At 40.5% G+C, this 15,522-nt stretch overlaps 1 protein-coding gene and 1 pseudogene across 2 annotated transcripts; both read right to left on the reverse strand.

Moving 5' to 3' along the window:
* Positions 1–675: 675 nt before the first annotated feature.
* LOC146486309 (uncharacterized) lies at positions 676–8,341 on the reverse strand (annotated as a pseudogene). Its single transcript, XR_014859568.1, has 6 exons — positions 6,953–8,341; positions 5,700–5,963; positions 5,110–5,234; positions 3,713–4,759; positions 2,355–3,363; positions 676–1,901 (listed from the first exon to the last, which is right to left on the reverse strand). The product of XR_014859568.1 is annotated as an uncharacterized LOC146486309 (transcript).
* A 1,701-nt stretch (positions 8,342–10,042) lies between these two features.
* Positions 10,043–11,522, reverse strand: LOC146486310 (uncharacterized). The gene has a single exon (XM_085097043.1). It carries the CDS (start codon positions 11,520–11,522, stop codon positions 10,050–10,052), a length of 1,473 nt encoding a protein of 490 aa, XP_084953169.1. The 3' UTR covers positions 10,043–10,049.
* Positions 11,523–15,522: the final 4,000 nt, after the last annotated feature.

A 15,522-nucleotide genomic window follows, 5' to 3' on the forward strand; every position in this document is an offset into this window, starting at 1 on the left:
ACATCTAAAAATTACATTTAAAGCTTTGAAGAACGACTTACCATTGTATGTATCTCGTTTAGTTATTCCTTGAAGTATGTTTCAGCTTTGATACAACGTGGTGAGCCACATATTGGAGTGTAAAATAGTTGCGAATATTATATTTTGAATGGAAAACCTTTGGCGGAGAAGGATTCATTTTCAAAGCGCCGGCCGAATCGAAATTGTGATGTAGAGCGAGATTTGCCGAAAAGTTATTTCAATAATATACTAAATGTGTCTTAAATATATTTTGTAATGAAAAGGAAGAAGTTTTCGCAGCAAACATTACGACCGCCAAAGGTATTCCAAATTGCATTTTAATTTTATCTGGAACTCAATATGACCTTGGAAAGTAACGCAAGCCGCTCGCAACAGGACCGTTCGTTTATTACGTACCCCACCCGCCGGGGGCGGCGGTGGTTTTTGCAAGGAAAAAAAAACAATGCCTTCTTTTGAATTCTTATCCCCACTAAAACCAAGAAAACCAAATATTACCACCCCAAGAACTAACTCGTTTTCAAAACGAACCCCAACCCTCGCACTCTGGAACGTTTGTATTTGATATGCTGAACTGTTGTGCTACGTTTCTAGACAAAAAAAATCGTTACTCCGGCAGGAAAAAAATCATTGCGCCATTAGAAGGTTGTAAGATAAGCACAAAATGGATCGAAAATCTTGAGTGCCGAAAACACAATTTTCTAAGGGAAAATGCTTTTAAATTGGGAATCTCGGGAATCCAATTTGGCACGTTTTCCGCGATATTTGCACAGGAACCTGATGCCCCACAATTGTAGCCAATACAATTTTATATTGTTTGTGCCAAAAAGCCCCCCCCCCCTCGCAAAATACGTGTTTTTCCAAAACTTTTACTCCCCCCCCTCTAAAACCACAGGGTGAACATATTAAAGCAACTATTTTTTTCCCACGCTTGAAAGAAATAGGTAACAATACTAAATTAAAGTTCACATGGTTCTTGATAGTGTAGTTATGGAGTGGTTTCGCAACTGCAACTGGCCACGGCCTTATAAAGAAGTTCAAGGTACAGTGCCTTGCGACGAATGGGTTTCTGAGGCACCTCCAATTTCAGTTCCTTACAGATGTTTTGCAGCATTGCAAGCTTCAATCTCTCCAGCGATCCATCCTTCTTCATTGCACAAATATCGTACTGATCGTACGTGATCAGATGGGGTGCTGTAGGGTGATGCAGGTGACTACTTCTCTTGCCCGTGCAAAGTTCTCTTCCTCTTGACAGGCCTGTATGTTAGCGTCGTCAGGAATCTGTTAGCGCACCTTCGCAGCTAGGCGGGAGAAGTATGATGTAATCTGCTGCGGTGTTAGGAACTCAGAGACTTTGAACAGACGGACACCGTCGGTTCCTAGTGCACGTCTCATTTCACGGGAAACAACATCCCCGTCCAATTTTTTTCCGGTGGTTTGGCCGATGGCAAACTTGGCATCAAGGTAGGCTTTCTGACTGTTGTTAAATCGATAGGGCTTTTTGACGCATTTTAGAGCCCATCCTTCTTTGATGTACACGTCGTCTAGAGCCCCCTCTGTAACTGGAGCAGTGATGGTGATGTGCCCCGCACCCTCTTCTAATTGGGCCTTGTAGCCTAATTTAGCAAGGTCTAACAAAGACCTCTTCTCTAAAGATTGCGTGCATTTTTCTAAAGACAGGTGTTTCTCTAGAGAAGATAGTCCTTGAAAGACCTTGACACACCCATCTTGAGGGCAAGAGAAAAGAGATGTTGCTTCTTCAGTGGCTCCCTGAACGTTTTCCGGTAACACTTCCGCCTTCTTTGTCTTCTCCGCGCGCTTTGTACCCACGGATTTAAAGCCACCTGGTGAGAACGTTGACGCAAGCCAGCTGTAGCCAGGTTCTAGAACTGAAATGGGAGCAATGAAGATCAAATTAAGAGCACAATTGGACATGGTTTTCACATGCTTCTGTGTCGCTAGCTTTCGAGTCAAAATATATAGGCCTCATTTGGCTTTACTGTAGATACGCGCGCCACGTGCACAATGTTGTGGAAAGAGGAAAAGGAAAAAAAGACACAGTTTGGACTTGCGCGCCCCTCAACAGAAGCATCCAATTTCCTCCCGCCTAAGAGAGTATACTCCTTCCCCTAAATCAATAGGGTTTCCTATATCTCCCTCAACTTCAATGCATGTAATAAGGTAACTTGATACTATGAATAAAAATGAATAAAAGGAATGAATTGGTAGAAGTCTGTTGTGCAATGCAGCTTTACTCTACTTTTCTACTGGAGGTTCCCAGACGATCATAAAATACACCTAAACACACACTGCATGACCCAGTTGCACGTATTTACTGCGTAAAGACGTCTCCAATGTGATCTCTTTACCACTCCCAATGCCGTACGCACGCCAGGCTGTGGTGCTGGTCCTGTCAGCACCAAATACGAAGTTGTTTAGCTTGCTGATGGCGGTTATCTTTCGGGTATTATCCACTACAGGTACCTCCCGAATGGTGTCCATGGAAACTACCCGCACCCCATCTATTCCTCCATGCGAGAGTAGAGCACCTTTCAGCTCGTGCGCTGTCGTCACATCATTCCCCTTGTTAATGTGGATCCTGACGTGGGCTTTACAGGTTGCCGCCAATCTGTCAGCAGCACCTTTTCCCCCTTGTGGGTCGGAGAAGTCAATACGCTGGATGTGGACTCCAGTGGTGGCTGCTACCATGGGGCAAGATAGAATAGTGGCAGATGAGTGGTAGCAACTGGCGTTGTCCTGCCTGAAATACGCATTCTTTATCTCTGGGTACTCCAATTTCAGAGTGTGCAATACGTCCTGCATAATCGCCACCACTGCTGAACTGTCTTGGTTGCAGGACTGGATGGTATGGATGAACCCCTGCCACTGGAGTACACCGTTCAAACGCCGATAGACCACAGAGATGTGCCAGGAAACTCCCCTTTTACCAAACCAGTCTGCTTGCGATTCCCTGTATTTCTGGGGCAAGAACTTCATCGCCCAATCGTTCACGATCAGCACAGTTTCCTGGTCAAGCTTGTCGAGAATATCTAATCGTGCCTGGTCTTGGTTAGCGGATCTTAGTATGTGACATTTCCAAGAGAGGATAGCCAGTTTAGCAGTTTCAAAGATGAACGTCGCTTCATCTTTGTCGTCCTCATTTGCAAAGGTGCTTTGGCTGATTGTTCTTGCTATGTCAGCTAGGGTTTCAGTGAGGCCCTGGCATTTGTCGCACCTGTCCATGTGCTGATGGTTGCAGGTCTGCTGGTACTCTCTTTCGGTACTGTCGCTAAGAGCAAACACAACGCAGTGATCTGCTACTTGAGAGGTGTTGCTGATATGAACCTGTTACAACAAATTGACAAACAAATTCTCACATTAGCGCAGTATCACGAGTACCGTAACATTCCATTCCAGGGGCTTACATTGCAGTATGGGTTTACAGTGAATTAAGCCAGATTTAAGAGTGACCTAAATTAACCTCCCATTAAAATAATTGTCTTTTTGTACTAAAACTGGAAGAAGGGGAGAATAACCTGGTTTAATTAGAGGTGATTATTTTTTACCTCACCTTGTGAGCAGGGAGGGGATAGGGGGTTGGGACTAGTAGGCAGCTGTCCTATAGTTAGGTTCGAGAGGGGTTAGGCTACTAATGAATATAACATGAATATAAAAGTAGTACCGTTGTCAGTACCTTGTAGTCCCCTTTCAGGTAAAACTTGTCCGCCTTGAGGGCTTCTGTAACTCTTGTCTCCCATTCCTTACCGGCGCCAAGCTGACTTATCTGACGTACCAGTGCAGCAAGATTGTCAAATGCACGAGCACCCTCTGCTGCAAAATAATCGAGCCCCTGCAGTGATTTCCTTACAGAGGCACTGCATTCAGAGAGTACTCGCAGCATAGTCGACTCACTGAAAGGTTTGAATCCCGTCTCCAAACAGTACTGGGTGTATTGTAGAACAACTCTCTGGGGGATCATCAGGCGTATCACATTGGGTACCTCGATCGTATCACCTGACGATAGCTTCAGATTTTTCAGCCCGAATGGTAGATCTTGTACCAGATCGGGACTGGTTATAAAGCCCAGAAAGTGGTCCAATTGGCCGAGTTCCACTCGAATTCGCGTAATGGGTTGTTTTTGTACTTGGGCTCCCCTTCCAAACTGCCGCTGATGTAGGTTGGCCATAGTGAAGCGGTACCTCGTCAAACCCGGAATATACCGCGATATGTCAGTGAAGCTTCCAACACCAGCCATAATAGAAAGAATTTGCCTGCATGTGTCCCAGCTGGCTGCGTTGTCGTAGGCTTCCGCTAACGCTTCTAAGTACACTTGGTCGGAATGTGGGAGCTCCTCAACGCCCAGTGCCTTATTCATGGCGGTAGAAGACGCTAAGCGTTGCCACAAACTTCCGGCACTGTCAGGGGAAACAATCTTCAGCACGGCTGATACTACTTCACTGGCTTTCTTGGTTTGGCGTAACCTAGTTTTTTCAGATGCCTCGATCCAGTTGACCCATGGTTTGCCGAGTAGTTCCAGTTTACAGGAAATCAAAAACTCGTTCAATTTCCCACGAGGTTCAGTTACAGGAGCAGACTCATCGCTAGTGGATGCAGTGCTTGCAGTGTCTGGCGATAAGAACATTTCATCGGCTTCACAGATTGCAAGCTGGCCAAATGTTTCCGAAAAGTCATCGAAAGAGTGACCGTTATCACTTTCCTCAGGAGATGGCAGCTTTTCACTCTATAAAATAATAAAGTTCTTCATTTAATATTCGACATAATAAACGGCAAATTCAACATGGTCAACGTTGCTTATTCAATTCATCGTCGTCGTTATCGTCATTGTCGTGTCTTAAGTCAATTTGGTGTGACGTCATGTTAATAAACTTTAACAGCCTAGGTTTTAAACGAAGTGTCGGCAGGATTAAAACACTATTGAGTCGTCACACCTGAACCAAAATATGTAGATTAAACTGTTTCATCAAGACTTAACTGCGTGGAAAGGTACTAAGCTGTAGAAACGTCATCTTTACGAGCGTTTTACTGCAACGTTATAAAAAATAATCCCTCTTGACTATTAGTTTTACTCACTTGTGGAACAGTTTCCTCGCATGGTTCGACAACTTGTATGTTTGGAACATCAACGACTGCTGGTCTCTGCTGCTCTTGGCTGCCAATGGCGTCGTCTATGTATTGCTTACACATACGGCATATCGCTATTAAGCAAAATAATTTATATATAAGAATTTCCCACTCAAACTTCAATCCCGCTGCCCAATTAATTAGGTTCTTCTATAAACTCTTATTCTTAGGCCATTATGCATGCTCTGAAAGGGAAGGGAAAGGATATTCTCGCTTCGCGCACGTCCACGCGAGCAGCGCGAATGTCCCCTTTCCCTCCTTTTATGGGACCAGCCACGCGGGACTTAGACTACGAGCAGTCTCTCATATTTCTAACAGATATTAGTATAAATCTACTGGTGTTCTATCACGATTGCTGCAATCTGATTGGTTACTCTACTCACTATCTATTTTTGTGATAGATAATGATTAGAGAAAAGGTGATCGACGTGCACAGTTTAACCCTCAAAATAACAATGTAATGAGGTAAAAATCGCCTCCCGCGGGGAGGTGAGCCCGCGAGGGAAAAACGAAAAATGAGAGTTCGATCAACTTGAAACCTTGAAACATCAATGCAACTACAGACGTGAAAACTCGGAACTTACGAGATCCAACTTGAACTAGCTTTCCTGTAGATCTCAACAGGAAAGCAGCTTCATTGCTTCCCAATCCTCGGTCTCCTTTGGCTGACGTTTTTTTGTGTGCAGCTGTTTCGGCGGGAACGCTGCATCTTACTTTCGAACATCTCCAGCGTATACCATATTCAGCTCTATGGCGAGGGCATATTGTCATTGACGCATGCGTTTCATCTGCTGTGAAAATGCCTAAATACCAAAAAAAAAAAAAAACAATCGAAAAATTGTGAATTATAAACAGTAGCCAAACAAAACACTCTCATGAGTACAAGAACTTGGGGCGTGGCCATCGATTTGCTGTCGAGGTGTGAAAGAGTGTTTTCATATGTAAAATTGTTGCAAACATGTGAATGATCAAATTCATCAACACAAATTATCCTATTGCCCTATCAGCGAAGCTTCAATTTAACCCCGCTCTTATCTCAATGGATAACACCCGTTCCATCTCTTCTACTGCAATGCACGCCTCTCTCCCTCTGATCCCCCACTCTGCTGCACAGTAGTTTATATCACCACACCCCACAGAGAAGGGTACAAGAGCAACGGGCAGAGTGCAAGCTTTGGAAGGAAAATGCAACCACGCGCGCGGCTCTCTCTCTTAAGCTCCGATCAATTTAATTCAAACTTCAGCATCACCCGGGCCCGAGCCGAGAATCCCCTCTCCCCCCCCTGCCTCGAATGTGTTCCCCAAATCTATCGTGCAAGGCGCGTTTTGTCTGTCTGATGTATTCTGCTGTGAAAGGAAGAAAAAGGGAATGAGGTTGCATTTATCATGCATGGTGAGAAACCAAGTGTATTTCCACCCTAATGTCAATTTGTCGCCCGGGAATTGTCCACCCCCGAGACATGGCGCGGCTTTCCCCATCATATTTTCCCACCTCCAAGCATGTCTCGCAGTCAATTCTTCATCGTCAATCTTGCGCGTCACGCGACCAAAGAAATTCTCGCCCGGTGCTAGCCGGGTTCTTATTTTTCCACTCTACGCCCATTGTGAGGCCAGTCAAACCAGCAAAGCATTTAAATTAAGGAACAGAATCGTAAAACACGGCGACGTCAGAAATAGAAGGTTTTTAAGATCTTCGTGACTACGCTATCCTATATCCTCAATGGTCCTCAACAGGGTCCAATAGCTGAACTCCTAGCAGTAGGCAGTTATAGGCTATGCAGTAATCGGTTACCTGCTCGGGCTAACAGCAACTTGCATTCGCTGTCAAGGGCTTTATCGCCACTCAGCTTGTGTTGTTCCAAATGTCTTGAAACATCTCTTTCACATTGTTTCAGGGAAATCACTTCTGTCTGCCCTGGATAATCACTGCTCAATCCGCAGGCTGTTGCGCCCTCCAGTAGGGAGGAAAAACTGCACGATGGCGAAGCCATAGAGATCAGCAAACAGAAAAAATCCCTCTAGCCAAGCGTGGCTGAAGGTTTTCTTAGTATCTTTCGTAAGTCATAATTCGATTAGCAGTAAAATTACCACAGCACGTGCAAATAAAAGAATTGTGAAATTCCGTCTGACGCAAGATCTCGGTTACGCTGATGATGTTTTCATTTACCGAACGTAGAACTCTTTTTATTTTACTTCTTTTAAATTTCCTCTTATAGGCAAAAACATAATAAGGATGGTGAGATACATTTATTTCGCTGCAACATTTACACAACATACAGCCGCTCGGGCCGACCCGAAATTGGCAACCTCATGTGATTACGTGACTTCTATAATTATTCAACATTCTTGAATGACGTCTTGTGGGTCACTTGAAGGGGTCATTCCTGTTGCTTATTACAACTGGTTGATGATTGATATCTTTGCTCATATGTGCCATAAGAAGTTGAAATTGAATTGAAACCAGTGTTTTCCAGCGCATTGGTGTTTGTATCGTTCTCAAACAAGGCGATATTACTATAAACTGCTGTACGTCGTCCGCCGTGGGAATGTCCCCAGGTTCAGTTGAATTCACAGATTCCTATGTTTTCAAAATACCGTTTAACCTCTGATTTAGCCGTCCTTACTCACGATCAACACACCACTTATGAAGGGAGAAAGTCGCTCAAGGACAGACGATGACGGTAAGTCGTTCATTTCGGGTTAAATGAAATCCTTTAGATGTCATTCACGAATCAACTCCCAATTTGCACACAATTAATAGCCGCTTGTATGCCATGACAGTTTATTTTACTGACACGGGAAATTTTTATTTCCAAAGCTGTAACTTTCCAGGATTATAGTACAATGACTAAGCTTTCTTTTAATGTAGATTTGATGATCAAACGACATATACCAGAAACCATTTTTTGCAGTCAAAGTTGGCCTTCAATTTATCGCGCAATGAGAGTCACAAATAGTGACCGTATAAATATGCCGACTGTAACAGCCACAGACCAAAACATGAGAAAACTATTACATGGTTTTAACGAGCAAACATAAATTAATATTTGTGCCATGTTTCGTTTTTATAGGATCTTCTTTACGCGCTTACCGTCTCCCCGAAGTTCGGCGAGAATTCGGGCCTTTTATGGAGCCCAATGTCGCCATTTTACCCGATTTTCAAACTTTTTAAAATTTCTCCCTATAGTGTGTGTGCGGATGACGTCACAAAATTACTGGCGGCCATGTTGGAGGACTTACGTAATCAAAATGGCGACTGAAACAACAGGGGTTGAGCCTCTGATGCTCTCAAATTATAGCGAAAATCTTGAAGGCAAGGTAAAATATAGGTATCTCGATAAAATTTCTGAGATTGGTATAGATCCGCTTCTCATCCCAGCTAAAACGTTGAGCGAGAAATGCCTTCCACCAGTTGAATCCATGGATTTAAAACTTACTTTCGTATCTTGTGCTCGATACTAGATTTATTCCAACGCACAATTTAAAGCTTACAGAAGCCTTCAAGCTTACAACCAGATGGTTAGTGGCTTCATTTCCAGTGTCATTGGATGTATGATTAACAAGAGGTTTGTGGTGTTGGCCAAAGTAAGACATTCGCAGAGACTGAATGAACCACTAGTGCAATTGTGGATTATAACAAACGAATAAGGTACTGTGATGTCAGCACATTGTGCAGGGTGTATGGCTGGCCTGGGTGAGTGTTGCTCACATATAGCAAGTTTACTATTCTATCTTGAAGTTGTCACCAGACAAAACGGAAGGTTAGCGTGTACGCAGGTTAAGTGTGGCTGGATTTTGCCAAGTTATGTTGAAAAGGCTGATTACGCCAGAGTTAATGACATCAACTTTTCTTCAGAAAGAAAACTGAAGGCAGCCTGGAGAAGTCTTTAAACGATCTTAGTTTGTGCGGCAAGAATGATAACAGTGATCAATCCTCTACAGGGATAAAAGAATCACCTACAGTACAGGGGTCAGTGCAGCAACCAACTAAGGATGAACTTGAACAGTTGTACAGTTCTCTCAATGAATGCAAAGTCAAACCTGTTTGTCTAAGTTTAGTAGAAACATATGCAGATGAATTTATTTCAAAACGAGAGGGATACCATCTATCCGAGATTTATTTGATGAGAAATACATAAACCTTAATTATACTGAGCTACTAGAACAGTGCTACAAAGTTGAAATAAGCCTCACAAATGAGCGATTAGAAATGATTGAGAAAGAAACCATAAACCAAGCAAAAAGCAGTGCTTTCTATCATCACAGGGCTGGACGAATCGGTGCATCTCAATGGCATGCAGCATGTCACACTGATCCTGCACAGCCATCACAATCTCTTATCAAAACAATTTGTTATCCCGACGTGTTTAACTTCCCTTCTGCAGCTACAAGGCATGGCTGCAAACATGAAGAGTTGGCAACAGTGGCAATCGCTGAATATGAAAAGCAGATGAAGGCAAAACATAACAACTTTAAAGCAGTCAAGTGTGGTACATTCATAAACAAAGATTACCCATTTTTGCATGCCACTCCCGATTTCATTTGTTCCTATGACTGTTGTGGCCTTGGGTTGGGTGAGGTTAAGTGTCCCTACTGCATTGATGCGAAAGAGTTTGACTCTTATGTCAAACGTGGCAATGTTTACAGTGATCTTGAGAGTTTTAAAATTTTCAACATGAATCTAAGTTTGTTGAAATTAGAAGATGTTTAAAATACCTTACAGCAATATTTCTGATATGTGACAAAATAAGGGACAATGTCAATCAGGACATTATAGCATTGCATTAATGTTATGACCCTAGAATTATGAGCATTATCAATTATTTTTTCAATAAGTGTACCAAATTGAAATGCAAAGCCACGTTTAGTTGACTTACAAAGAGTGAGTTTTAGTCAAATGGTATGATTGGAGGGCACAGATTCACTAATGCAGAACATACCCTGATGATTCTATCAATCAAAGGGGTTTCCTTCTCTTCTTTTTTCCTGCATGTGAGGTAATCTGTAGGTAATGTACTTTGCAAAATAGTGTATTTTTGTCTCAAAACTCCAATCACCCTTTCCACGTGTATTCGTACCTTTGCAATTTTTCTTGTCTTCTCCACATCGATTGGATCTAACTGACTTTTCCCTTTGGTAAGAGCAGGGATATTTAAGCTTGCCTGGTAGTACCATACGCTTTCATGGACAATGAACCCTCTGTCTGCAAGAACTAAGTCTCCAAGCAACAAGTTTGTAAAGAAACCAGAGTTTTCAGTTACAAACTTATCTGATGCCCTACCACCCCATGATTTACTGACAAATGAAATTGATCCTTGGGGGGTAATGCCAATGAGCACCTTAACGGTGTTGTGGTGCTTATAATTAGAAAATGTTTGTGCCCTTGCCAGCAAATTGGTAGGCCTGTCAATGAAAATCTCAAAACAGTCGATAATCACAGTTGTTTTTAGACCAAATGCATCTATGAAACATTTCGGCATGGTTTTCTGAAGGTCTTTGCGCTCAGGCCACACTATCAAAGGAGACAAGCGAATATCCATTACCTCGATCCATGAATTGAAGACTCTTGAAACAACAAATCGAGATACACCAAACCGATAGGCGAGATCCTGGTGAGGTACGTTTAGCCGTAATTTCATAAGGACCATAATAAATTCTTGAAACTTGCTTAAGCGAGCACGGGAGAATTGCCTAGTTGCGTGAGGAGCAATAAAGGAAAATGTTTTTATCAAAATCTCGTATGAAGGCAATCCAGTGTAAAATTTGACCTTGTCATCATCATTACAAAAATACTCTTCATCATAAACTTGTCCTGGCGCCCCCTGCCGACCAGCTAGACAGGCAGATTCGTCTGTATTTGTGGCAACATGTTTTAATTTTAACTCTCTCATATCAGCTGTAACATCTTCGATGTCATCAATTAACGCTTCAACTGGCTCGCTAGCCTCCTCCAGTTTCATAACTTTCACTTTTTCCTTTTCTTCTCTTTCGGCTTTACGTTTTCTGCGCTCCTTGATTCTGGCACTACGCTCCAGATTAGCTTGTGATTTTGCTGTTTCGTCGATTGATTTTTTCTCGTGACCAAGGTGCACAGTTGGGATCCAATCGGGATTGAATCTATCCCAAAGTTGGGCTGCTCTGCCACTGATAAAATGTTTCCCACAAACTCTGTCGTTTTCTAAAATCTTTTCTGTCAAGTCATCTCTGCTGATTGCCGCTAACCAAAGAGTACGTCTTTCTGATGACAATCTTTCCGTTTGTTCTCCTTGGTTTGTTAAAATTTTCGGAACACGGCAAAACGCTGCATTCGGACACTTGTCGCTTTTGTTCCCACAACCAACAATTAAACAAAACGACGGCATTATATCAACAAGACCAATTCACACTCTAGTTTGATCGTTCGAAGGCTGCTTGCACTGAAACGCGCGTGGATCAAGGCAATTTTTCTCATAGAAACCATTTAAATTCGAATAAAAAAATTCAGGCAGACAAATTGTAGCGTGCAATCAATGAACCGAGACAAATCGCGCAGAGATACGCCGTGAGACTGGTAGATTTTACTTCACTCGTAGTCATGTCGAAAATGAAAATGATCCCAATTTATAAGAAACTGTTGCACTAAAACCAATTTTTATTAGTTTCACCGATTTTCAACACCGGGATCATGTTTTCAAATTTAAAAGTAATCGGGCCGACAAAACAAAGTGAGCGGAATAATTGGTTTTAGAAATTGAAAAAAATAGGGCTAAAAAAATCGATATAAAGGGGCTTTGTGGTTAAAATATACCTTAAATGACAAAAAGGCACTGTGAATTAGCTACCTTTCCGATTTTAATTCACAAGGAAGGAAAGGAAAATGCGAGGTATATCTTGAAAGCACTTGCGATGTCCGCACTCTGAATGGTAAACACAGGGAAAACCCATCAAAGTGGTCCTCCAACATGGCGGACGGTAAATCAAGGGTCACGTGTCCGCACACACACTATATATATAGCGTTGGAATTTTTCGATATTTTTTCTTAAGTTGGTTGACCCTAAGGGATGTTTTGGCCAAATAAAAAAAAAATCCGATTTTTCGTGAGTGTCTTTCGATTTTCGATTTTCTCAGAATTTCGCTCTTAATATATGAACTGCCAGCAAGTTGTTCATATTGGATTACATTGATATAATGTCCATAGATTGATTTGATTAACCAAGCTGAGCCTTGACTGATCCATTTGTGAATATCTTCTATGATTTGTTCAACATTAACATCCAAAAAGGGTGTTAAGTCATCAACATTAATAATTGTTTTGGGTTTACTATTGAAATATCCAATTCTGGAGACAATTTGATTGCCTCTTTGTTGTTCAAAAGAGATTGTCAAAGTTTCAATAAATTGTAATCCTTTCATTCGTGGTGATAATTGTTTCATAAAATGTGCAACTGCTAATCTGGTTGTATTAAGTTGAACCAGGGGGTCTTTTTCATTTTTGATTCCAACTTGATAAGATTTGGTGAAACCCTGGAACGCTCTGGCAGTTTCTGTTATCTGTGTTCTTGGCAATGGAACTGGAGGTATTTTTTTCATTCTTGGAGCTGGTATTGGTCTCCTTGGATATGGTTTTGCAGGTTGGATAATTAAATCCATTAATGGGGTAATCTTTTTTGTTCTTGGAGCAGGGACAGGGGGAACTTTTTTCAATCTAGGAGCCGGAACTGGTTTATCCATGAATTGTTTTGGAGGTGCAATAATTGTATTTTCATAGTCTTGTACCATTTGTTTTACTGATTTCCTTGGCAAAGGAATTGGAGCATATTTATTTCTCCTTAGCAATGGAGTTGGAGTTTGATTTTCTTGTTTTCTCCAACGAGGTGCCGGTTTTGGTTTTTGTTTAATATTTTGTATCAATAAATCAATCAGTTGATCTTTTGCCAAAGTCGATAAATTATATTTATTCATATATGTATATGATATATTATTTTTGGATGTGCGTTTGTTTTGTGTGTGGATTGTGTGGTCTGTATTTCGCGGTACCAGGTTTTGCATAGATGAATGCAGACTGGCGGCAGCATTCATATCCAGATTTTGCGTCGAGGGAGTACTGGATCGGCTCTATTTATTTTTCTTGTTTCAGCCATGTGGCCTGAAATCCCATTGAAATCTCAGGTCACCAAATAATTACCAAAATTCCTTGCCAGGGAAATGTTTTTGCAATTGTGCTCTGTATGGAAATCGATTGTTTTGAATGTCATTAACCACCTTATCAAATGCATGATTAATCAGTTGCTTTTCATCTTCTGTGAAATTATCTGAATTGACTTCATCTAATGCTTCTAATGTCTTAGGAATACATGATTTCAAATGAATTGATTTACTGGCATTTTCCATTTGTTTTTGGGACCATTTTTTCAAACGTTCTTTTTCAACAATTTTTCTCTCATCATCCTAACATTTTCGTGGTTTTATATTGGATGATTTGAAATGATTATCTGGTAATAATGCTTCATCAATATATTCAAATTTATAAGATTCTTGATTCAATTTGGAAACAGCAGTTTTGCATTGATTTAATCCTTCAGCAATCATTTGAACAAGACCAGGATTGATTCCAAGATGTTCTTTCACTGAATACATGCTTTTAAAATAACTGATTTCATTTGTTTTACAATTAATTGCTTTTACACATTTTCTGTTTCTATGATTATTTCCAGCAAATTTGTAATCTCTATTTTTGGCTGATTTCAGACAATTTTCTTGTTGTGTCATGAGTTGTAGATTCTTAATTCTATTATCATCTTTAACATCATTAATGTGATCAATAACCATCTTATTTGGAATAATATCATGATAACATTCATAAATGAATCTATGAGCTTGTAATGTTTTTTGTTTAATATTATTAATAGAATTAACAGTAACTGACAAGTAACCATTGTCATTTTTGAATCCAGAAAATGGTTTCAATGTATCGCGATTGATTACCTTACCAGATTTTGAGGCTCCATAATTGGTATAAATTGGATGTATGTAATATACTTTATCCTCATAAATAATATAATTTTTGACTGGATTTGTCGATAATGAATTCTTACCAGCCGAAGAATCCATATTAGCGTTTTCGTATTTTAGATTATTCTTTTTCATCATAATTTATATACGTGCCAAATGTTAAGCCTTGAATGTTTCCAACTCATTTTCAAAATTATAGATGATTCAAGGTGTAACAAGAGGCTAAACACCAATGACTGAACCAAAAAAGCAACACGAGGATATATACAATAAGTTGTAAAATCGGTTGTATCAAAGTATATCAAGCCAGTAGTCTTGGAAATCAAATATTGTATTAAAGGGCTTGAAAAAGGTATTGATGATAGGTGAATTGGGGCTAAATAATGTGGTGTTTATGAAAATTCAAAATTGATGAATTGGGTGGATTTACGCGATAAATACGGGTGAAATCGGGGGTAAAAGTGGTATAGGTTTGAAAAATGGTCTAGAACCAATAAACAACTCACTACCACTACCACTACCACTACCACTACCACTACCACTACCACTACCACTACCACTACCACTACCACTACCACTACCACTACCACTACCACTACTACTACTACTACTACTACTACTACTACTACTACTACTACTACTACTACTACTACTACTACTACTACTACTACTACTACTAGTCAAACAAGCTCTCCTTATGTCGAAGAACCTTCACTTTGTTAATAATTCTGGATTTTATTTCAATTTTACGAACATGATAGGACAATACCATCCATCTAATTTAGATCCTGAATCTTTTGATAATGACACAGTCAGACGATATTCAACCTATACGAAGGAGAAATATATATATATTGGCGACTCAGCGTTGAAAATTCAAAGAAACTAGAATTTTACAAAGTTTCAAAAGATGAATACTCCACATCCGATTATTTACACCAGCTAAGAAATTATAATGAAAGGCAAAATTTAGTGAAGTTTAAAATAAGCAATCATAAACTTATGATTGAACTAGGTCGGTATCAGAGAGATCATATACCCAGGGAAAGCAGATTATGCCCATTGTGTAAATCAAATCAAGTGGAAAATGAATCTCATTTCTTGTTTCAATGTAGCAGTTACTCTTTTCAGAGGAAGACTTTCTTAAATCAACTAAATGAGATAATACCTGCCCTTGACAGGAAATCAACCTCAGAAAGCATAAAACTACTCATGAACTCTAACGATCATCATGTAAATAAGCTAGTAATGAAGTTTATTTCCTCTTGTACAGATATACGTGATACATTGTTATTATCAAATGAAAGTGATGTAACTTAGGACAATATTACTATTACCCTTGTTTCATGAATAATTACTTAGCTTTTGCA

Source organism: Pavona decussata, unplaced genomic scaffold (assembly GCF_977016875.1).
Source record: "Pavona decussata unplaced genomic scaffold, jaPavDecu1.1 SCAFFOLD_21, whole genome shotgun sequence".
Classification (NCBI taxonomy): domain Eukaryota; kingdom Metazoa; phylum Cnidaria; class Anthozoa; order Scleractinia; family Agariciidae; genus Pavona; species Pavona decussata.